Genomic DNA, 24,385 nt, shown 5'->3' with positions numbered 1-24,385 from the left:
CAGGAACTTGTGGATAAACAGATTGGGTGGCAGTTTGCAATATGGTAAGGATCAAGAATGGATTGCGAGGGTGGAGGTGGGGAGTCTCAAAGAAAATTACATTGTTAGCACAGTTGCCTCACAACACCAGGGACCCAGGTTCAATTCCGGCCTCAGGTCACTGACTGTGGGTTTCTTCCAGGTGCTCCAGTTTCCTCCCAAAGATGTGCGGGTTAGGCTGATTGGCCAGGCTAAATTGATCCTAGTGTCAGGGGGATTAGCATAGTGAATATGTGGGGTTAAGGCAATAGGGGCTGGGTAGTATTGAGATCAGTGCAGACTCTGCACTATAGAGATTTTATGATTTGCAATGTGAGTTAGTACGGGGCCAAACAGAAAGCGGAGTGCTATTTTTGCTCAATTGTTCTACTTTCAGTGCAAAGTGCCCAAAATTGGCCAAAGCATCACAGAGTTTAAGCATAAATTAAATACACTCTATTGCACTTGTTCAAAAAAAAAATTAATCTAGATGTTGGCCCCATCACAAAACTAGCCACATCCTCTGACTGAATTAACCAGTTGGTGCAAATTTACAATAGTTGTGTAACTTGTGGTCATTCAGGGCAGCTCTTGGAAAATTAAAAATGGTTCTTTTTGGCATATGTATACCAATGAGTATGCTTTAAAACTTACTATTTTTTAAAAGAAAATTATTTAACCAACATAACCAGCAAGTGGCTCTGAAAGTTTTTAAATATATTATATCGTATAAAACTGGGTTACTCACATGGACAATGATAAAAATGCTTATTTTTGAGCTTGCTGCTTCAATCAAACTGCACCAAGTTACCACTTTTGAATATATCAATTCTTTTTAAGCTAAAGATTTTTGAAGATTACATTTTAAAATGCTGCATGGTGGCGATGGCTTACAGAAGAATTTGTGTTTAGCAACAAGCAAATTAAGTTAAGCAGAAACCTGCAGGATAAAAATCTCTCAAAACTAGCAAAAATTTGGGTAAGTTTTGCACCCAAAGGAGAAACTTTACTCCAGCGTTTGGGCATGAGTGGGATGAAGGTAACATGTGATAGATCCATGGATGAGAGGGGATCAGCATGGGTAGATATGGATGCAAAACTGAACAAAGGTGGATGTTCAGCTTCAAGGAGGAAGTGGCAGCAGAGGCAGCTGAACAAATGGTTTGAATCTTCATCATAAATAAGTCTCTTTAACATTTATATCTTAAATGTATTTATCCATTCTAAGAACTTTACTTCAACAAACTATAGAACATTCAGAATCAGATTCATAATCCCCCGGTATTAGTTGGCAATGAAGGTTTGTTACCTGTTTTATGTATGTGAATACAACCACACACAAAAAGAGTGTTGCAACCGCTATTCTATTCTTTTGTAAAAAGTTCAATATGTTTTAATCAGATTGTAGCTGAACTTTGCATATACATCACCATGCACTTTCAGATGTAACACAGTTACAATTGTACATTTTATCAAAAACTAGCCTTCAACAAAAAAATTGACATAGTAATTTTGAAAGGACTTTCTTAGTTAAATAATGATTAAGTTAAGTAAAGGTTAAGTAACCTGACAAATTTGGGGGCAAGAAAGACTTCCTTGGGCATCAGAAAGGAATTAGACCATGGACTCTCTCTTCTAGGATCTGAGTTTGAAACCATTCCATGTGATCAATGTCTCTGCTCTCAAGCGGTGTAGAAATGGTCTCTGGGCAGTCTAAATCCAGAAGCTGCAACCTGGGCCCACAGATTAGGCAATTTCACTCAAGGGTCATAAGGCTGGCTGGTTTGGAGGATAGGATATCACATCATTAAGATGGGGTGGGGGAAAAGAAATGCTCTTCTGCGGTTGGGGTTAAGACATATTAGTATGACAAAGTAAGAGAAACTTATCTCTGCAGCCGATTGTAGTAATTCTGACTTGGGAAACCAAAAGGAATATTTTCAAATATTAAAATCATTAACTTCCAGAAACATAAAATTTCTAAGAGAAAAACATTCAAGCTACCTAAGCAACACATTTCTTTCTAAAGGAAATAAAAGTCACAACATTTAATAGAATGCATGAGCACCAAGATACCTTAAAACTTTAGTCAAATAAACTTGAATCATACTTAGTCTAAAACACTTGTCTATTTTACAGTTTGACCTCCATATAGTTATCAATATATTAATGGTTCGGACATCAATAAAGCAGAATAAAACTTAACTTTATGAAATGCAAGTCACAGTTGAAGCAATAAGAACACTGATTAGCTGTGTGAATGGTATTTTTGTAAAACCTTGCAAAATGTGGAATTTTAGTTGCTCCCCAGGTGTTGCTGTCATCTTTTGTTTGAAGTCAGGTCAACATGCATTCATTTTAGTGTAAAATAATCGATAAACAATGATCTAAAATTAAATGCAAGGTGTGCATATATTAGCATTTTATATCAGAATTTTATGGAAGAACAACATAATACTGCTAAGACCCTCTACAATCAAATCTTGCCATGTATTATTGTCCAATTTTACCTTCTGCTGTAGAAGTCAAAATTCGATTTTTTTAAAAAATTGTGCTCCCTGGAAAGCATACCTGCCATTTCCAGAATTTTAATAATCTCCTGATTTAGTAGAGACAAAAAGTATAAGCTAGATTACAGAATTTATACTCAATGATTCAAACGCTAATACTACCTAATTAACAAAAAACCTGCAGAAACTGCATTGTGCTCAGTTCCAAGAGTAGGCTTACACAATCACCTGTAGAATGCTAAGCAATTTCAGGCGCCTATCAACAATAAAGTGGCAGTATACCTCAGAGACCGAGGTGAACATCTGCTCTCACCTATAATTAAGCTCCACAAGACTTCCGTCAAAGGGTAGTCTTACACTACTTGCACCTCAGAAACTCCACCACAGTGCAAAGGCACATTTGAAGGATCCATATCAGACTGTTGGACTGCCTTGGGGAAAAAAGACCAAAATTGTATCTTCATGTATGGGAAAAGCAGATTTCCTGCCTGCGCTTAAACATTAGAAATAAGCAGAGGTCTGCACAGGCACGCATTCTGTATGTCTAGAGCTCCCCACTAGCTGCTGACCCACAAGACGCAGCCAGCAATATAATGCTACTCTGTTGATTTTTGAAACACCAAATGGGGACTGGCAGCTACAGTACAAGTACAGTGATCTTTGTATTTTCATACAGGCAGAGTCAATTGTTGAACGAACCAAATTGTTATTTATTTTTTCAAAAAATCAGCCCGTATTCTTCCTCTAACCATCAAGACCCCGCCCCAAACATCAGAATGAGATTAGCTGGATTTCTCAAAACATAGCGGAATCTTCACAAGTCTCAAATGGCCAAAAAATGATACGGGAGCAACCTTATAAACGCATTTGCATTCACGATTCCCATGTGCCAAAGTTTACCATAACCAAGACGAACAGCAGAAAAACGTGCAAGGCATGTGTCCATTGAACTTAAAAAATATATTAATATAAGTCTGTACAATTTTAAGTTTTAACAAATTACAGTGCAAACAAGTCAATTCTGGCACAATATGGTAACCCTTCCAGAAAATACCCTGGTGCACGAGGCTCCATTCATGTGAAGTGCAAGAAAATGCTGAGTGAATAAAATGTTTTAACCAGAATTAGAAAACAGTTAAAACACCAGTGCATTGCCATTTCTGACCAAAGGTACAAAATGCAATCATGTGTGCGCCATTTCAAGTTCTTCCAGCTGTCCTTTATGCAAACGATATCTGGCGAGATCTTTTCTGGTGACAATTCCAATTACCTACATGCAAAATAATAAACACAGTTGGCATTAAAAAATAAGAATTACTTCACATTGAGCTTGATTTAACTGACGTGATCTAACTGGATTTACATCACAAAGCTCAACTCAAACCCTTCAGCTGTGCTCAATCAAATATGATCCCAAGCTTTTACTTCCTTGAAGACATTTTGGAAAATTGTGTTACAACTTCAAGTTCCTAAGCCAAGCATTGCTTATTTCCCTTAAAATTTCATGTCTTTAAATATATCCTCAAATGTTACTACGTTCATCTCTCTCATATGCTTTCTGAGCATCTAGTGTTGAGGCAAATTCCTGTACTCCCCAATTCCAACTGAACAAATATGTGAGGTATAACACTAGTATCTGCTTGTGATCTGAACTGGTGTCTTTCACCTACATGCTTCTTCAATATTTTGAAGGCAAACTCAGAAAATACTTGGTGAGATGGGGCTCAATGAAAAGCTGCTTTACTTCTGGGCATTTTTGGGCAAGAGATGCAGGTGAGGGGGGGATATGAGGAAAAGATTTTTAACACACTGAGTCGTAATGACTTACAGTCCACTGCCTATGAGGAAGCTGAGACAAATCAATGATTTCAAAAGGAAATAGCTTGGCACTTGAGAGAATTAAACTGGGATATTTGGATAAAATGTGCAAATGGGACTGATTGAATTATTCTACAGAGAGCCAGCATGAACACAATGGGTTCCGTGTTGTAAAGACCATATTGAAGTGAACATTTAGATCAAATTCACTTCCTTCAATTGGTACTTGTATTCAAACAATGAACAAAGAGTCATCCACACTTGAAACATTAGCTCTGTTCTCCCTGAGATCTGCTGAGACTTTCCGCATTCTGTGTTTTCATTTCAGCTTTCTGCGCCCACAGTAATTTACTTTTACTGAAGATTGGCTAGTTGGCAGAAAATAGAGGGTATGCATAAATGGGTCTTTATCCGATTGGCAGGATGTGACAACTGAAATTTGTGCTGGGGTCATCACTTTTTGCAACTTACATCAGTGACTTAAATGACAGCAGTAAAGGCGTCGCAGCAAACTTTGCAGAAGACAAAAGAAAAAGGTCAGAAAGTATATTGTGAAGAAGACATATGGAGTCTGCAGATGGATACAGAGGGGCTCAGTGAGTGGGAAAAAGATCTGACAGATGGAGTATAATGTGGGAAAGCGTGAAGTTGTTAACTTTGCTCGGAAGAATAAAAAAGCATTCTATTACTTAAATGGAGAATGAGTGCAGAAGGGTTTAGGTGTTCCTGTGCATTAGTCATTGAAGAGTTAATATGCAGGTGCAGCATGTAATCAGAAAGGATAGCATTCTATCAGTCTTCATTACAAGAGGAATTGAACATAAAAGAAATGTTATGCTTCAGTTATATTGGGCATTGGTAAGACAGCATCTCAAATATTATGTGCAGTATTGGTCTTAGTTAAGGAAGGCAGTGAATGTGTTGGAGGTGGCTTACTAGATTGATAGCTGGAGTGAGCAGGTTTTCTTATAAGGAAGGGTTATACTGACTGGGCTTGTTTCCAGTAGTGTTTAGAAAAGAGTGAGGGATGGTTTGATTGAACTGTACGATCCTGATTAGTATTGAGACAGTGGACATTGAAAGGATGTTTCCTCTTGTGGGCGAGCCCAGAACTAGGGGCACTGTTTTAAAATTATAGGATGCCCTTATAGGACAGAGAAGGGGAGTTTTTTTTTCCCCTCAGAGGGTTTTGTGATGTTGGAACTTTCTGCCTCAGAAGGCAGTGGAAGCAAGGTCACTGAATATTTTTAAGGCAGATGTAGATGGGGAACGGGGAACTCAACACAAACAGATCACACGTGATCTTTTTGAATGGCAAGGCGGGCTCAAGGGGCCAAATGGTTTACTTCTGCTCCTACTTCATAATTTCATTTTTTTTTACATTTTCTGCAGAAAAACACAGTCCAAAAATTGACACATTCACAATATATTTTCTAATACAACTTGGCTACTCACCCCATTAGACCCATCACATATCACTAAGTGTCTCAAGCCAAGAGCACGGAACAATCTAAAGACTCTAGGAAGAGATGCCTCCTGTAAAGAAACAACAAATATTAGACTTGAAAATTTGTATAAAGACATTTAAGCTTAAAAGCAAATTACTGCATTGCTGGAATCTGAACCAAAATCAGAAAATGCTGGAAAATCTCAGCAGGTCTGACAGCATCGGTGGAGAGAGAACAGAGCTAATGTTTCGAGTTTGGATGACCCTTCATCAGAGCTGAAGACAATAGAAAATAAGGTGATATTTATACTTTTAGAGTGAGGCAGGTGGAGGGCGGGACAGGGTTGACAAAGATGTTATAGACAGAAAGACAAAGGAAATGTAAATAGTGGTGATCATGGCTAAGAAAAGTGCAGTAGGATAAGAAGTCTCACAACACCAGCTTAAAGTCCGACAGGTTTATTTGGAATCACAAATTTTTGGAGCGCTGCTCCTTCATCAGGTGAGTCACCTGATGGAGGAGTTGATGTTGTGGAACTTCTTACTGTGCCCACCCCAGTCCAATGCCTATATCTCCACCTTAAGATAGATAGCGGCCCATAAGAGATCAGAATGAGTAAATGGCAGAACAAAGTGAAGTACAGTGTTAAAGGACAACCTGAGGCATGTAACAGATGGCTCAATGGACGAGGTGGGGGAGGGTCAGCCACAGTGGGGGGGGCAAAAAGATGGAAAGCGAGATTTTAAAAAGATGGAAAATGAAATGGTTAAGATGTTCTGTAGGATTTAGATCAGGCAGCCAATTTAGTTTAACACGCAATGTATGTTATTGATCAAATAAAGTAAAACATACAATGAATGCAATTTAACTACATAGGGAAAGTTAGAACAGAAAATGATAGATGCTTCACTAGCTAGATGGCACAGCAATGTAAAACAACATATAGCCATGACAATAAATGTACAAGACTGAACGACATTATGCTTACACTCATCAGATCGTGCAGCAAATTGCCTAAAGTTCTTGCCACTATAACACAAGAGATGTAGATAACACAAGAGATGACTTCACTCTACACTTCTGCTTGTCTGTTCATTTCAAAATGAACAGGATTTATTCCAAGTGCAAAGAATGAGCGACGAACAAGGATTATAAAGCTTCTAGCTCAGATAGTAAGAATTCGTACTTAATGTTTTGAAATGAACAGAAGCAGAAGTGTAGAGTGAAATCATTAAAGATGTGGGGAGGCCTGGAATGCACTATCAAGCAAGGTGGTTTGAGGCAGACACACTAGGATCATTTAAGACTTATCTAGATAGCCACATGAACAGACTGGAAATAGAGGGATACAAACGGATGGTCTAGTTAGGAACACATGATCAGTGCAGGTTTGGAGGGCTGAAGGCCTGTTCCTGTGCTGTATTGGTCTTTGTTTAAAACACCAAAGTTCAACAATTATAAAGTATTAGGAGGAGAAGCCTGAACAAGACTTATGATCTTTGCTCATGCTCTTGCAAGAGAAAATAAGCAATATTTTAAGTAGACATTTATCTGCTAAATAAAAATCAAATCAATGTCTCATTTGCCAATGAATGTAGACATAATTGTGAGCATCCAACTTTAAAATAACTTCACTCAAGAAAACAAATAGAACATAAAAATATTTGAACTGAATGTTTTGACCAAGCAGCCAGACAAGACTAGTCTAAGACAGCAGTTTAAAGTTCATTACCCCAGGAACACTATATGGAGTTGGGTTCATGAATTCTGTCAAGTCCATTGTGCAGTTTCGCTCATCTTGTGAAACATGAATGGATTGGATTGGAGGGAAACGTGGGTAAGCATCTCTGAAGTCCTTTAGTTGAAGTTTCCTCTGCGTGAGGTTTGAGCTTGCCCTTTCCACAAACACCTGAAATCATAAAAACATAATTAGAACCAAAAGGAAAGACAAAGAAACAACAGCTAATACTGGTGTGTCATTCATAATTGCCATTTTCAGAATTGAAAGAAAATAATTTAATCTGAATTTCTCAAAGTCTCCACGTATCTACAACTTATCAGTTTTGTTCAGAGGAAATTATGCACAATTCCACAAGAAAAGATTCTATATAATCGCGCACACACCAGAGAGCTATCTGTATATTCCCAGTACTTTATTCAGATTAGCAACATTTTTGTTTCGTCTTCCTTTCTATTTGAAAGATTACCTTATGCTTCAGAAGGACAATTAACTGCGACCGCAATATTAATCCACACAATCTTCCAACATTATCACCGTCAGGCTGTAAACAACGAAAGCATTTGATAACTATATAGTTATGACTGGAAATTAGAATTACTGCACCAAAGACAGAAATTATGAACATTTATAACCAAACTTTTTAGCTTGCTTTCCCTTTCTTTATGGCAAGTAACGAGAAACAGAAAAAACTAAACTTTACCGAAAACAATGTCAGATTAGGTATGGGGTATCCTGTATTGGTAGAATGAAAGTAGCTGCAAGAAAATATAGTTGCAGAATCAGGAGTGGATAAAAAATATAAACAGAAAGTGCTGGAAAAGCTCAGCAAGTTTGAGGAAGTTCCAATGAAGAGTCATATTAAATTTGAAACATTAATTCTGTTTCTTTCTCCATGGATACTGCCAGATCTGTATTCACAGCATTTTGCTTTTATTTTGGAGTAGATAACATACTTGATAAAAAAAACAAACTGTGCTATTGTTGGCCCAGTACAGAAAAATGAAGCAAAATGAGAAAGAGAAGGATGGAAATAACATTTTCATAGCAAACAGCAACAAGTCTCTGGGGTGCACAAGATTTTCCAATCCAAATATTTTAACTTCTCTGGATTGAATATCCAGATGTAATTTAAATTGCAAAAAAAACTTAACAACACCGAAAACCCCAGATGATTCAGTGGCATTTGGTAGATCAACAAACTACTGTGGAATAGTTGATTGAATAAAAAAAAGTTCATTCATGAGACATGGGCGTTGCTGGCTGATCAGCTTTTGTTGCCCATCCCTAATTGCCCAAGGGCAGTTGAGAGTCAACCACCATTGCTGTGGGTCTGGAGTCACGTGTAGGCCCGACCAGGTAAGGACGGCAGATTTTCTTCCCTGGAGGCTATTAGCGAACCAGGTGGGTTTTTCTGACAAACGACAATGGTTTCACGGCCATCAGCAGATTCTTAATTCAAGATATTTTTTATTGAATTCAAATTCCACCACCTGCCATGGCAGGATTTGAACCTAGGTTCCCAGGACATTTGCTGAGTTTCTAGATTAATAGTCTAGTGATAATATCACAAGGCCATCGCCTCCCCACATCAATAATTTCTCAAGAAATGAGCTGCTATTCTTGGCTGAGACAACAAAGCAAGCAAATATCTTTTGTCATGGGAAGAAAAGATAAAAAGGTAAAATGATTACATTGGTTGCTCCAGTCACTGTCTTTGATTCTTTCTCAAAAGATTAGATAGACTGGGATTTGCACCGCTAACAGTAGAATAATGCAAAGCAAATGAGGGAGGAAAGTGCAGCAGTCAGTCTTGAACATTTGTTATGGCCTTCAAATAAATGGAGAGGAATTATACTCTTGTCAATATGGGGGCCAGAATCTGCAACTTACACCAGAGACAATGATGACTACATAGTAATCAAACAATTCAAAGAAGAACTTATCCGCTGGCTCAAATGGGTTAATGCACTTGGGTCATTGAAGTGCAGAACGGAGCAAGGCTTGTGCTCCAGCCTTTGCTGAGTGAGGTAATCTTAGCTAATTGGCAGTGAAAGTACACAATCTGCCTCCAAGAGTTAAGGAAAACGAGAAAACAAAACAAAAAGCTGTTCCACCAGTGTACATGATCCACAAGTACAGAAATAAGGCTCAACTCTGATTCAATTCAAATTCATTTTTTGTCCGTATTTAACTTCATTTTGGTTACGTTGTTCATTTGTTAAAAAAATGTAAATGAATAATAACAATCAAAAGAAAAAGCAGAAAAGAATACCCTTCACAGATGTCGAATTATAAATCCATTACACCATAAGACATAGCAGCAAAATTAGGCCACTCGGCTCACTGAGTCTGCTCTGCCATTCAATCAAGACTGATATTTTTCTCATCCCCATAACCTCTGATCCTTTATCAATCAAGAACCTATCCCATCTCTGTATTAAATACACTCAATGGCCTGGCCTCCACAGCCTTCTGTGGCAAAGAGTTCCATAGATTCACCACTCTCTGGCTGAAGAAATTCCTGCACAAAAGTAGTAACTACAAAAACAATGAAACAGCCATTACTAAAGTGTGGGGAAAATGGGATTATCGTGTGGATAGCTACATACAGAATCACTACTTTGCTAGCTGTGCAAGGACTGCAAGATTTCTGCAGATGGATCACTTGAATCTGAAGCATTAACTCTGTTTTGCTCCACCAATGCCGCCAGATCTGCTGAGTTTATTCAGTATTTTCTGTTTTTGCTACTGGGGGACTAGGATGGTAAATACGTGGGGTTAAGGGGAATGGGTGGGATTGCTGTCGATGGGCTGAATGGCCCCCTTTTGCACTGTAGGGATTTTATGATTTGAAAAATCTCATGAAACAAATCTAGATTTGAAAGATCACAGCAAATGGAGCATGGCCAAATAAAGTGGTTAGTTGATCAACTAAAAAAAATCATCTTCAACACCATAAATTTTCTTGATGGGAATTAACCAACAAAATCTAGATTTTAAAAAACATATTTACGTACCTCATGATTCTCATCTACCACTGGAAATCCATTATGATTAGCTGATGTGTCACTAAGAATGTCCACTATGCGTCCAACCTTCTCAAGTTGTTTGAAACAAGTTACTGGGTAGCTCATTACTTCACTGAAATTGAATGGAAGTATTTACTTTTAAATTTTTTTTTGACCAGATTCTTTTTATTTATGCAACATATCTTGATCCATGGACAATAACGCAACTGAAACTATTTTCTCTCCTGTGTCAGAAATCATGTCACAATTTTACGATTCTCTTACACATCAAACTAGTACAAAATTAAAATAACAGACAAAAACGAATTTGAAAACAAATGAAACATTAAAAGTTATGAACTGTAAAGTTTGACAATATGAACTTGGTGTTCAGATCAACAATATCTGAACTAAACCAAGACAAATGGTGGTGTGGGATCTTGTTATTTTCTACAGTATTAAAAAATGCTAACTACAGCTTCTCGCAAACACCCAAATCTACTTGATCCTTATTAAATAAGTCTGATAAAATCCATTGAGTTTTATATAAAGTGGGATAAAAAAATATCCTAACAGAGAAATATCTGTCATCCTTTAACCTTGATAAAGCTCAATGATAAATTATACTTCAAGTTCATGCAGTTCAAAAGCACCCCGAACTGTGCATTAATATTTTATTATATCTGATATTTAGTCACACTGCAGCCAGCCAGCGATCAGACATAGCCTTCCACAGACCCTAAAATACACTCCTCTATCTCAGAAGGACAGTACCTCCAAACCTGTTATATGTATCTGTTATAACATCGTGGACAAGAACATGCAAGATACAATGTGTGCTCATAAACACCAAGGAGGAGCTTGGATTTAAGAACAGCTATGTGAAATGTTGTAAAATCTGTCCAACTTGAGTTTTAATTTCTATTTTTGCCAAGATACAGCTGCAAATTCAGAGCAGGAATAAATTTGGAGCTAACCCAAATTGCAGCAGCTATAAATCTGTTATCTGGAGAAAGCCAAACTGACACAACCCAGAACTGATCACGGGGCAGATTCCTGAGAGGCCAAAACTGCCACTGACAGAATAACAAACGCATGTTTGTCTTTCTCCATTTAAAAAAGTTGAATGTCCAGAGGCTGCATATTATAAATAGAATTCTCCCTCAATTTCACAAGGATTTTAACTAAAAATCAAAAACAAGAATTTTGGAAGAAGTGGGATTTCATGTCAAACCGCATTCAATTAAGTTTACAGAGAGCTCAGTGATGTAACTCTGTGTCGTCTCCCAATGTAAGATGGCCACTGATACCTACCTGTACATACGCACTGGTCTGCGTAAGTATAGAAAACCCACTGACATCACACTGCTGCACCCCAGCCTGCCAGAAAGCTTTCGATGGAAAATTGACACCACAAAGTTTCTGCTCGTTGTCTCTCCCATGTGTTTAAAATGGGTTTGAATTAAGTGTGATTGTGTGATCCTTTAAGATCTCATTACTTGGAGTGTACAAATTTGATTTATTTAATCGCAATAAGCCAATGATGTTGAACAGATTGTTAACAACGGTATCCTTGGAGAGGTAGCAACTGGGAATTATTCACTTAAAGATGCTGCTCTAGACACTGGGAATTAATTACATATCCCTGTCTGTGTTTATGTGGCGTCAAATAGTCTGTGATCTTAACTACAGAGCTGATTCTGACCTAGCAGAGCCTGGATTCTATTGCCATGCTACCAATCCAGTTTCAGGATCATTGAGAGAACTCTGGGTGGTGCACTTGCATCTGTATACACGTCTTCCCTTTCCACTATTAGATTTTAAATGTTTCGAGTGCGCTACTAAAGAGCTATCAAAATGTTTTATGTAACTGGGAAAGTTCCTCAAGTATCCAATAGATCTGGGGAATGAGTACCATCAGTTAAAGGAGCAAAAGTTGTAAAATACTGCTCTGCAACTCCAGTAACTGATAAAATCTCTGCTCCTGGCTGCTACTTACTCTGTCGCTTGCAATCACACAACAGAGTAAAACGCTAGGATTGCGCACACACAATGTTGGCAACAAACACAGCCATGATGTAATCTGAAACAACTGAGCAGAGGGCTAGGTCTTCAAACGAAGAGCAGCAGGGATATGTGTCATTATATAAACCATGACCAACTGACATGTCGCAATTCTTAGTGTACTGAACAGAATAATCATTCTTACCGTGCAGTTAAAGCATGAGATTTTTCAGGAGGCTCCCAGCCAAGGAAAGGTACACTCTGCAGCTTAATGTGAATATCATACAGTCCCTAAGAGCAAAAATAAATTTAACCATTGAAGTTCAAGACTTTTGTACTTCCAAATTCTACTCATATTGATATAGTTCAAATGTAAGTTAGTTAACAACATATTGAAATGTGTCGCTACACGAGATAAATCATTGCACCGCTCCAGAATTTGCCATTAATCCCTAACACATTCTTCCAAAGGTAATTTTTTGAAACCCTTGTCCACCAAGCCCAGTGCAGACAATAAAAATGCAATTTTTATGCTTACTCAGATTTTAATTGTTTTTACTACTGCAAAGCTTCTTCAGTGAAAAACTTGGCAACAGGAAATCTGAATTCTTCATTGTCCCAAAATACAAACAAATTACATGTCAGCCACTTTATTTAACAGCATCAACTGTGAAATATCTTGGGACATTAACTAAGAGTAAAAAGCTATTTCAATGAGTGTGAGTGAGGGTCAGTGGACAGGGCAGCAGGGGGAAAGGTGATGAGAGGAGGTCCCGGACAGGGGATTTGGAGGGTCTGCTGGGGAGGGAAAGAGGTAGAGTTGGTCAGGATAGAGTTGGCAAGTCAACAGAGATTGGGAAGGGGTTAGTTATATAGTAACCCAGGCGTTACACACAGCTTTTTTTCCTGTAAATCATTTCCTGAGTAATTATCCAAGTAATTGAGTCAAAACCCTCTGACATCTGTCTCAGAGTTAGAGTCCGAACATTCTGACGCAGGGGAATTGCCCATCAGAAGTTGAAACTTCCCAAGCAAGTCCAGGTCTGATAATTCCAAGGGCTTACCCAGCGCATTTTCCAGGATAAGACCACCTGGAGCTGGAAATATCAGGGCCAAAATAATGGGGGAAAAATGACCCACGAACATACCTCTAACAGCCAAACAGCAGTAATTAATTAGCCAACATATCATGCTCATTTAAAGCAAAATTTGCTTTAAAAAATGTATTTAGCCAAATTTCAAAGTAAATCAAAATGGTTATAAGTTAAAAAAGTGTTTTGTTGTGCCCACGTCCACACATGAATGAAGGTAGTCCACAAGCTAGGCAATGCAGCCCAAGTTGCTAAACATATTGTTACAATGAGAAACTATACTGAAATCTGAGTTAAGCAGCTGTGATTTATCAAGTACTTAAAGACTAAGCTGCAAATCCCCTTAACAGAAAGGGATTCATGTTCTCAAAACAGTCACCAATTTAAGATATGTATGGTATTCCAAATGCAATATTGATTTACATGTGCTTGTTAATACTGGGTTAAGTATCGAATCCATACTAATCCCCGGGTGCAACTCAACACTTGGGGCAGATTGAGCCAATAAAAGACATTGCTCTCAGATTAAACTGCAAAACAGAAACTCTCTTCCATTGGTCTGTTTACAGGTTAAAAATAAACCACACGTTAATTTTTAAGTGTTCCTGTCCCAATCCTTAAATGGTAAACACACTGAAGCAGGATAGAAATAGACATTTTATTTGTAGCCAAATACACTGCACCTCTATTTATTCAGCAGAGTGAAAGCCTAGACCACTTCTAATTTTGTCAGATTTTGTCCTCTGAGTTCTGTGATTCAGTCACCTCTGTTGGGGGAATCTTTACGCTGGTAAAGATTTTTTAAAATAGGTAGTAAATGCATGAATTAGGATTTCAGCAGCAGATAAGATGACAAGGGCAAAGTTGGCAATATTAGAGGTGGAAATAGGCAATCTTAGTGATGACACAAAATGTGGTCAGTCGCTGGTCTGAGGTAAATATGACACCAAGACTGTGAACAAACTATTGGCAGGGAGAGGGATGGAGTTCATAGCTAGGTAACAGAGTTTGGGGATTGAAAACAGTGGCTTCAGTCTTCCCCATAATTAACTGGAAGAAGTTTCTGCTCATCCGGCACTGGATGTCTGATGAGCAGTCTAACAATTAAGTAATAATGGTGGTAATGTACTACTGGGTGTTGGCAGCATACAAGAGAAAACTAGTACTGTGTTTTCGTATGCATGGAGCAGCATGAAGTTGAGAAATCGATAAGGTTCAAGGATAGATTCTTGGGACCAGAGGTAATGATGAGAGTGCAGAAAGAGAAGCTATTCCTAGTGATTTTCTGGATATGATTAGATGGATAAGAATAGAACCATGTGAAAGCTGGACGAATGTAGAGATGCAGTGATGGAGGATAACGTGGTAATTCATGTCAAAAACTGCAGAGAATTCAAGGAGGCCTAAGAGAGATGGTCACAGTCACCCAGGATGTCATTTATGATGAGCTGTTTCGCTACAGCATCAGCAGAACTACAATTTGAGGGATTTGAACATTGTGTTCCAGGAAGAAAGGGCACAGATCTAGAAAGCAAAAGTACTTTCAAGGACTTGGAGAGAAAAGGGAGGTTGGCGATGCAAGAGCGATGGGGTCAATGATTGTGGTTTGTTTTAGATGTTTGACAGCCAGTCTGAACTGCAAGAGCATAATGCAATAATAGTTCCAACTTGTGGTAGTTTGTGCCCTTTTAGAGGACAAGCTCTCCAACAGTCATTTGGTCAATCAGGCCGGAAACAAGAATCCTGAGGTGGGGGATGCCTGGGTTTTCCTTGCCAGTTAGGAGTCTGGAGTCATGCAAGCCTTATATTGCTTTCTGTACGATATTACTTAATAAACCGTTCATTCATTAATCTATTGAATTAATCTAATCCATTGCCCATCTTTGAAAGATACCATACAATTTATTGATTCCCTTTGTTCCCCAATTCATTATTTAGGAAAACTGGGAAATTTAACAAACTATGTTGACAATTAAAACCACTTACATTGTCACAAAATCCATTTTTACCTCTTGTATCTCTGCTAAATTGGCAGTCTGTGGAGATCATTACATTTAATGTACAGGATGCTCCCATGCTTGTTATATTGCTTCCTGCTAGTAACAAGGGTCAGACCCTCTTGGAGTATTATGATACATTATCAAATCAGACTCAGGATCAGTCAACCATGGGGGAAGTCAGTGTTAGGGAGTCAGCCAACAAGTGCAACAGAGACAGGGATAGGCAGAAGTCCCAGTTAAGTAAAAGAGAAAGCATGGGGAACAGACTTGAACAGCCATTGAGACAATGTATCCCTTTACAGCAGTGATATTCTGCTTGGCATAGCCAAAAACCTGAAAGTGTGCTTAGAAGGTGAAATGTTAGGGTACACAAGAGAACCAGGGGATAAGAATCTCAGAAGGCAATACTGAAACCACGCGAGGTGGGTCACTGTTGAAGCCGTTTGAATGGCAACGACTTTTGGAAAAAATTCCAAGGAGAGATTTTCAAATGTGGAGATTGAAAACCCTGTGAGAAAGGCAAAGTTTCAGGGAGATTCATTGGCTCACAATGGGACTAACATCTGGACAGTGTTGAGAAATCCATGGAATCTGTCTTGGCTGCATCTGTCATTTACTCTGTAGAGATGTCTGACCACAATTCATTTGTTGATTCACATGTACCTCACTTACCCTGAATGTTAGAGTATAAGATAGATCTTGTAAAATGCTTTATCTTTCTGAATTTGTAAAGTTTGTTTTGTTTTTTCAAAAACCCATGGAATCTTGTGGCTTTATTCTAAAAGCAGGTGTCTTCAATCTCAAACTTTTGACCACATTCAACAAAACATTACTGGTCCCTAATTAGAGCCTATCAGCCAACTTGTGTTTTTTTTGGGTGGACAGGGGTGTGGGAGGTAGGGGCAGGTGTGGAGGGGGTCGTTTAGAGCAGCATCTGGCCAAGGATTTTGAATCTACAGATAGATACATGTTGTTACTTGCTGAGGTTAAGGTTGATGGGCTCTGCACAGTGAATTTTACAATTGCTAAAACTTGTCTGGAAAGGGAAGACTTATCCCTGAGTGATTTGCATCGATTAATCTAGGTTAGGTTAACTGCACCAGGCGAAAAGTTAGAATTAAACTTAAAAACAAGGGCTAAGAAAGCAGAAATAATTGAGGTCACGGCATAGCGTCTGGGATTGGAAGAAAAGGTTAATCCAGGTTGTTTCATAAAATGGCTACACTGTCGCTGTTTAAACATTTGAAATAAATGAACAGGCACCTCAATGCAGAGGTCCCCAACAATTTTGGCAGTCATTAGCACCACCATGACGGGAAGACCATAGGTCACGTTTCCAGTTGCCTCCACGATTATGACGGTCAAGCTCAATGTCATTCGTACAATACCTCCTGCAAATGGAATGTGATAGACCATAAGCTCAGCACCATCTGATAGAAGATGACAGTTAATATGCATATACATATACTATATACACAAACCATCTTGCTAGGCTCCCAACTCTCTCAAGTCAGATCAATATATTATAAATTTAGCTTTTTCATTTACATGGTAGACAATACATTTTGTTGAAACAAATGTAGTAAGACCCAAATTGAATATAGTGCAAGAAACTTCCTTAGAGTTAAGCATTTTAACTTTTAATTGTTTCCTTTCTCCCCCCCTATCGTAAATAGATTAGCTTCTACAAGAATTTCTTTTCATAATAACAATGTTTGCACTTTTCTATCAAAAATAACAGTAGGAGGTGGTAGCTATTCCAACTTAGAAACAAGATACACAAAATGAGATGCTGGAAAATTATCATTCAATTGAATCCTCCCCCCAACCAAGTTTATATTTTTTTGACTGGGTCAATCCTGGCTGAGTGCACGTGACTAGCATAGTGCCAACCATAATTTCTGGATCAGATCATTTTCTGAAAATTGCAGACATCAGGATAATCTCCTATTGGGAAGTGGGGGAAGAAAATAGCATTTTGTTGTTGAACGCCAACAGTATGATTTTTAACAAAGTAGCATACACCATTACAACCACTTCCGATCCACAGAATCTGTCAGCTCAACAAGAGGGCAGAGAACTCCTAGCTCCTTAGATATAGCGTATCTGTTTGACTTCCTCCATCTCATTTCCACAACTAAGTCAGTTGGAAACAAAAAGCAGATGATTTGTGTTAAATATGTGTAGAACCTTTATTAAATCACAAGAGCGTTGTGAACTGTTCTGGTCTCCATAGACATGCTAGTTAAGCATTGACCCGAACAGGTGCCGGAATGTGGTGACTAGGGGAATTTCATTGTTACTTCATTGCAGTGTTAATGTAAGCCTTTCTTGTGACTAATAAATAAACTTTAAATATTATAAAAGGAAATTAGGAATGGGGAAGGTGCAAAATTAAAAAAAACTAGAGTGATACAATCTCTCAGTTCTTGTATCTATCAGGAAGGATCAAACAGGGTGAGGCTTTTTCATCTTGAAAAAAAGACTGAAGGGTGAACATAAGAAATAGGAGCAGGAGTAGGCCATCTAGCCCTTCGAGCCTGCCCCGCCCTCTCCCCATAACCCTTAATCCCCTTGCTTATCAAAAACCCATCAACCCGCGTTTTAAAAATATTTAGCGAGGCAGCCTCCACCACCTCAACGGGCAGAGAATTCCAGACATTCACCACCCTTTGAGTGAAGAAGTTCTTCCTCAACTCCGTTCTAAACCGCCCCCCCTTTATCTTGAGGCTGTGCCCCCTAGTCCTACTGTCCTTTCTGAGCGCGAAGAGTCTCTCCACCTCTATCCCATCCATCCCATTCATCATCTTATATGTCTCAATGAGATCTCCCCTCATTCTTCTAAACTCTAACGAGTACAAGCCTAGTTTATTCAGCCTCTCCTCATAGCTCAACCCCCTCAACTCTGGCATCAGCCTAGTAAACCTCCTCTGCACTCCCTCCAAGGCCAAAATATCCTTGCGTAAGTATGGCGCCCAAAACTGCACACACTACTCCAGCTGCAGCCTCACCAATGCCCTATACAGCCGCAGCAAGACCTCCATACTTCTATATTCAATCCCCCTTGCTATGAAGGCCAGCATCCCATTTGCCTTCCTGACCACCTGCTGCACCTGCAAGCTGGGTTTTTGCGACTCATGCACAAGGACCCTGAGGTCCCTCTGCACCGTCGCCTGCTGCAGTTTTTCGCCACGTAAGTAATAATCCTTCCTACCATTATTCCTACCAAAGTGGACCACCTCACACTTGCCAACATTAAATTCCATTTGCCAGTTCCTGGCCCATTCACCCAGCCTATCTAGATCCTTCTGTAGACTCTCCACACCCTCCGCACAATTTGCCATTCCACCAATCTTGGTGTCATCAGCAAATTTCGACACCATACACTCGGTTCCCTCCTCCAGATCATCTATATAAATGGTAAATAGCTGAGGCCCCAGCACCGACCCCTGGGGCGCTCCACTAGTCACCAACCGCCAATCCAAATAGCACCCATTGACCCCCACTCTCTGCCTCCTATTTGACAACCAATCCTCTATCCACGCTAACACCCTACCACCAACTCCATGTCCCCTGACCTTCTACAATAACCTCTTGTGAGGTACCTTGTCAAACGCCTTCTGAAAATCAAGAAAGGCCACATCCACCGGCTCTCCTTTATCCACCGCCCTAGACACATCCTCATAGAACACCAGTAAATTTGTCAGACACGACTTCCCTTTAACGAAACCGTGCTGCGTCTGCTCGATCAAGCAATTCCCCTCAAGATGCCTCGCTATTTCCTCCTTGATGACGGATTCTAACATTTTACCTACAACAGACGTTAAACTAACCGGCCTATAATTCCCTGCCTTTTGCCTGCCACTCTTCTTAAACAACGGCGTAACATTATCCGTTTTCCAATCTTCCGGCACTTCCCCGGAATCCAGCGACATCTGGAAAATAACCACCAAGGCATCCACTATCACCTCCGCCATTTCTTTCAGAACCCTCGGATGCATTCCATGCGGTCCTGGGGACTTGTCCACAATCAGCCCCTCCAGTCTGTCGAGCACCGCCTCTCTAGTAACAGTAATGTCATTGAGACCCTCCAGTCCTACCACCTTTCCATCGCTAACACCCGGCAAATTATTCACGTCCTCCTCCGTGAAGACCGAAACAAAAAAGTTATTCAAGACCTCAGCCATATCCCCATCCCCTACCACTAAGTCCCCCTTCTCATCCTCTAAGGGTCCAACGTTCACCCTAGCCAGCCTCTTCCTTTTTATGTATTTATAAAAACTCTTGCTATCCTTTTTTATATTAAGCGCTAGCCCAGCTTCATGTTTCTCCTACCCTTCTTTATCAACTTCTTTGTCAATCTTTGTTGACATTTAAACCTCTCCCAATCCTCTTCTCGCCCACTACTCTTAGCTACTCTAAACGCCTCCGCTTTTAGTTTAACATTTTCCTTCACCTCCTTCGTTATCCACGGCTTATTACCTCTCCTCCTACGGTCCTTTTTGACCATCGGAATAAATTTCTGCTGAGCACCAAGAAAGATCTCCTTAAAGATCCTCCACTGCTCCTCAGCAGACCTACCTTCCAACGCGCTCCCCCAGTCCACATTCGCAAATTCTTCTCTCATCCTACCGTACTCGCCTCTGTTCAAACAAAGGACGCGTGTCCGGGAACCCACTTTCTCCTCCTCCATCTGCACCAGAAACTCCACCATACAATGATCACTCTCCCCAAGAGGATCCTTCACCACAAGGTCCCTAATTCTACCCGCCTCATTACAAAACACCAGATCCAAGATAGCTCGCTCCCTCGTCGGCTCCAACACACACTGTTCCAGGAAACTATCCCGACAGCATTCCAAGAACTCCTCCTCGAGCCCACCGCGTCCAACACGGGTCGACCAATCAATATGTAGATTGAAAGACCTGATCTAAGTCTGTTAGGATTATGAAAAAGACCTGATCGAAGACCTGTTGCAGTTCAGACAAAATTCAGTTGAGTAATAGTAGAACAGATGCTTCCACTGGTAGGTAAATCCAGAACTTGGAGCCACAGATGTAAAATAGTTGCAGATAAACCAATGAGGGAATTGAAGAAAAACCGCTTTACCACAGAGCTGTTAGAATGTGGAACTCAATACCACAGAACTCAATATCACAAGAATTGAAGCAAATAGCAAATATTCATTTTAAGGAGAAGCTGGATAAACACGAGGGAGAGAGAGAGAAATAGAAATATGTTATGGGCTTAGTTGAAAATGGGTGGGAGAGGGCTCGTACTTAAGAAATAAGGAGCAGGCCATTCGGTCCCTTTAGCTTGCCCCACCATTCAATAAGATCCTGGCTAATCTGAATGTGGCCACAACACCACTTTCGTGCCTGGTCCCCCATGTAACCCTCGACTCCCTTATATACAGCATAAAAACAGAGATAAAACCATAGAAACAACGCAAGTTGGCCCTATGTTAAACAGTTAAATAGTATTTACAGAATTGAAGTGTAGCTATATCATTTAAGTTAACTGCAACACTAAGCTTTTTGTTCAAAGATATATAGAAAAGAAAAATGTCAAATCGTTTCCTTCAAATAGTTCAAGCACTAGCCTCACTTTACAATAGCAGGTTACATAAAATGTGGTGCTTTGGATCAAAAAAATCCCCTACGCCTAATTTATTGCCAATGATCCTACCCGGATCACAGCAAAAGGGAATTGTTTGAAGACTGCAGTGCTGTTATAGAAATTACTTTGCTGCATAGGAAATACAACAGGAAATTATCTAATATCCCAAGACTGTTAGTCTGGAAATTTTAACTTTCCAGTATATAAGTCATTGGTCGTGTACCATACTTACCAAGTTGAGCAGCTGCTCCCATTAGAGCATATTTCCCTGGATCAGCCCAAGTCTGTGGAATGTAATAAAAAGTAAACACATTAAAATAAACACAAAAGTCCAACATGAAGCACAGCTAGCTATAATTATGAAATTTGTTACAGATTGAAAATATCAGTGAGTACATGCAATACAGTAGTGGGCCCATTGGAGACCCATGAACATCTTAGGGCCCCAGGTCAAAGGTGATTGTGGGTGGAATAAGGGTCATGGATTGAAGGGGAGGGTGACAGCAGGGGGATCGTATGCTGAGTGTCCTGACCAGGCATGGACTGTCTAATAATATGAGGGAAGCCACACCATGCCAAGCCCCAACCCCCTGGGAGGCCTCTGGCAAACCCAACAGCATTCACTGGGCGGTATTTCGACAGGGTGGGAAAGCCGTGCAGTTTTGTTTAAACTCCTGAGATATCACTAAATTGCAGTGGCCTCACGGATAATGATGTAAATTGGTTCATTAAATACGAGCCTAATTGACATTCTCGCACCAGAAGCTGGGAGTTCTGCTCTCCGACTTAATCAAGGGAGTTTCCTTGCTGAACTGCCAATGATTAAATGGTCCCAGTTTCTGTGGTTCTCACCATGATGGATTGTATTAAATGTCGCTCAATAGGGCTGGACCCAATCTGAATGATATCTTCAACTCATGGGAAGCAAGAACAATCCTTCACCAAGGTAGCTAGATAACAAATTTGTGAAATAAACTTATGAACAGTAACAAATTCATTATTTTATGTTGAAAAAAATCAAAAATTACTTTTTCGGATATACACTAAGAAATTCAACATTTATCATATTGGCCTTTCCTCTTGGACCCTTCAGAAAATACCAAAACTGTTTTTCAAAGTTGTGCAAAAAAAACTCACAGTGACTGGTGAAACATTGGAAAGGAATATTCCAAACAATCTTCCCCATGCAGCCCCAATCAATAGAGATGGAATGAAGACTCCACTGGACACTGCTAAACCATATGTCCAACAGGCAAGAAAAAAGTAACTTAAAGTGAACAAGCCGAGAGTGAGAGGATTGTATGAACCTGCAAAAATAGATCATACTTGTCAAGCAAATACTATTCTTGAGCATCAACAAATAACATTTTGTTTCACAGTAACTGAGGGAGACAGTAGTGTAGTGGTACTGTTGCTGAACTAGTAAACACAGTAAGAAGTCTGACAACGCCAGGTTTAAGACCAACTGATTTATTTGATAGTAAACTCAAGTTTTCACGGTTTACCTCTTCGTCAGGTGAAGCTGAACTAGTAATCCAGAGACCCAGGGTAATGCTCTGAGGACTGAGGTTCAAATCCCACCATGAAAGATGGTGACATGCAAATTCAATAAAAATCAGAAATTAAAAGTCTAATGCCGACCATGAAACCATTGACGATGGCTGTAAAAACTGACCAGGTTCATTAATGCTCTTTAGGGAAGGAAATCTGTCAGCATTACCTGGTCTGGCCTACATGTGACTCCAGATCCACAATTAAATGCATCTCAGGGATGGGCAATAAATGCTGAGCCTGCCAGCGAAGCCCAGAGCCCATGAACAAATAAAAAAAAAATCAGTTTTCTTTTTCATTTTCAACATCAAATTAATGTTGTCTTGTTGAATCCCAGAAAACTTCCTCTCTCACTCACATAAATGGATTTGATAAGAAATCATATACATTGAGTGAAGTTAAATTAAGAGCAACTCAATAGCATCTACAATTAACTAATTCAATTATGAGGAAGTAAGCTGTGGAAAGGAGGAGTTGCAGCTTCTCCCACCATCCGAAAAAGTAATAGAAAAATTAAGACTTATGACCCAATATAGGGGATGTTAAGAGACATCATGACTGGAGGAGGAGGAAGGAAATGGACAGTTGAAAGCCTATGTTGTGTTACATAGCTAACCTGGTTACCAGATTTTATTTATTATTTCATGGCATTTTGTTCCATATTATTATGCTTGTTATTTGTTTCAAACACCTAGGGCGGGATTTTCCAGCCCTGAAGCCAAAAAATGCCACCCAAGGTCAATGACCTTCCCATGGTCTGCCCCTCACCTGCTCCGAATCCCGTGGACTGTGGAATGGTAAAATTCACCTCCTAGCTTTGTTCAAAAACCCATCCACATCTTCAAGATCCTCCTTACAGCCCACCACTTTACCAAAGCTTTTCTCTTATCTGATTGTTTACCTTGGCATTCTTTTTTTTATTACAACTTGGGATGACTTTCTACATTAAAAGGTGCTGTATAAATACTAGCAGTGGTCATAGGTTAGTCTTCGTAGCTCAAGATGGAGATTTTAAAATTTGAGTCTTTCCGTGATATTGAGGTCATGAAGGCAAGCTGAAAACAATTAATTTATATATTTGTGATTCTGTGAATTTATGTATTTGAAGTTTCAGATATATGGCACTGCCCAAAAGTGATCCATTGATAATTAAAGCACTATTCAAATATCTTTACAGCATATTAGTGCTCTAATGGCATAAATCATACTCATAACAGCTAAAGCACGTTGGAAACAATCAGGCAAAGATGAGTCAGGATAGCATTACAAGATAGTTATTGTCACAGAAACAGAAAGTGCTGGAGAAACTCAGCAGGTCTAACAGCATCTTTGGAAACAGAATAGAGCCAATGTTTCAAGTCAGGATGACCCTTTGTCAGAGGTTATACTAATAACAATACTAATTATTGTATTCAACATCACTTAAGTGCACGAACGGTTGAGGTACTGAATACAAAAGCAGGGATGTCCTTAAAGGGGTTGGAGGCTATGTGGTGCTTGATTAAATGGTGAATAAACTCACGTGGTTACTGCTGATTTTTAGACAGAATCTCAGTAGAGATTCGGAAATTGCACAA

General features: G+C 39.5%; 1 protein-coding gene across 1 annotated transcript in view; it reads right to left on the bottom strand.

Annotated features, from left to right (window-relative positions):
* Positions 1-1,074: 1,074 nt before the first annotated feature.
* clcn7 (chloride channel 7) overlaps positions 1,075-24,385 on the bottom strand; it is a 74,129-nt gene continuing 50,818 nt past the window's right edge. Inside the window, exons 17-25 of the mRNA XM_080206661.1 lie at positions 22,395-22,564; positions 21,490-21,541; positions 16,902-17,029; positions 12,753-12,838; positions 10,553-10,676; positions 8,002-8,076; positions 7,527-7,703; positions 5,802-5,882; positions 1,075-3,798 (exon numbers count right to left, since the gene is read on the bottom strand). Of these exons, the coding sequence (XP_080062787.1) occupies positions 3,712-3,798; positions 5,802-5,882; positions 7,527-7,703; positions 8,002-8,076; positions 10,553-10,676; positions 12,753-12,838; positions 16,902-17,029; positions 21,490-21,541; positions 22,395-22,564 (980 nt within the window). The 3' untranslated portion in view covers positions 1,075-3,711. The remainder of the gene's footprint in view (positions 3,799-5,801; positions 5,883-7,526; positions 7,704-8,001; positions 8,077-10,552; positions 10,677-12,752; positions 12,839-16,901; positions 17,030-21,489; positions 21,542-22,394; positions 22,565-24,385) is intronic.

Source organism: Carcharhinus amblyrhynchos, chromosome 18 (assembly GCF_965287045.1).
Source record: "Carcharhinus amblyrhynchos chromosome 18, sCarAmb.v2.hapA, whole genome shotgun sequence".
Taxonomy (NCBI): domain Eukaryota; kingdom Metazoa; phylum Chordata; class Chondrichthyes; order Carcharhiniformes; family Carcharhinidae; genus Carcharhinus; species Carcharhinus amblyrhynchos.
This window is presented reverse-complemented; position numbering and strand designations above follow the sequence as displayed.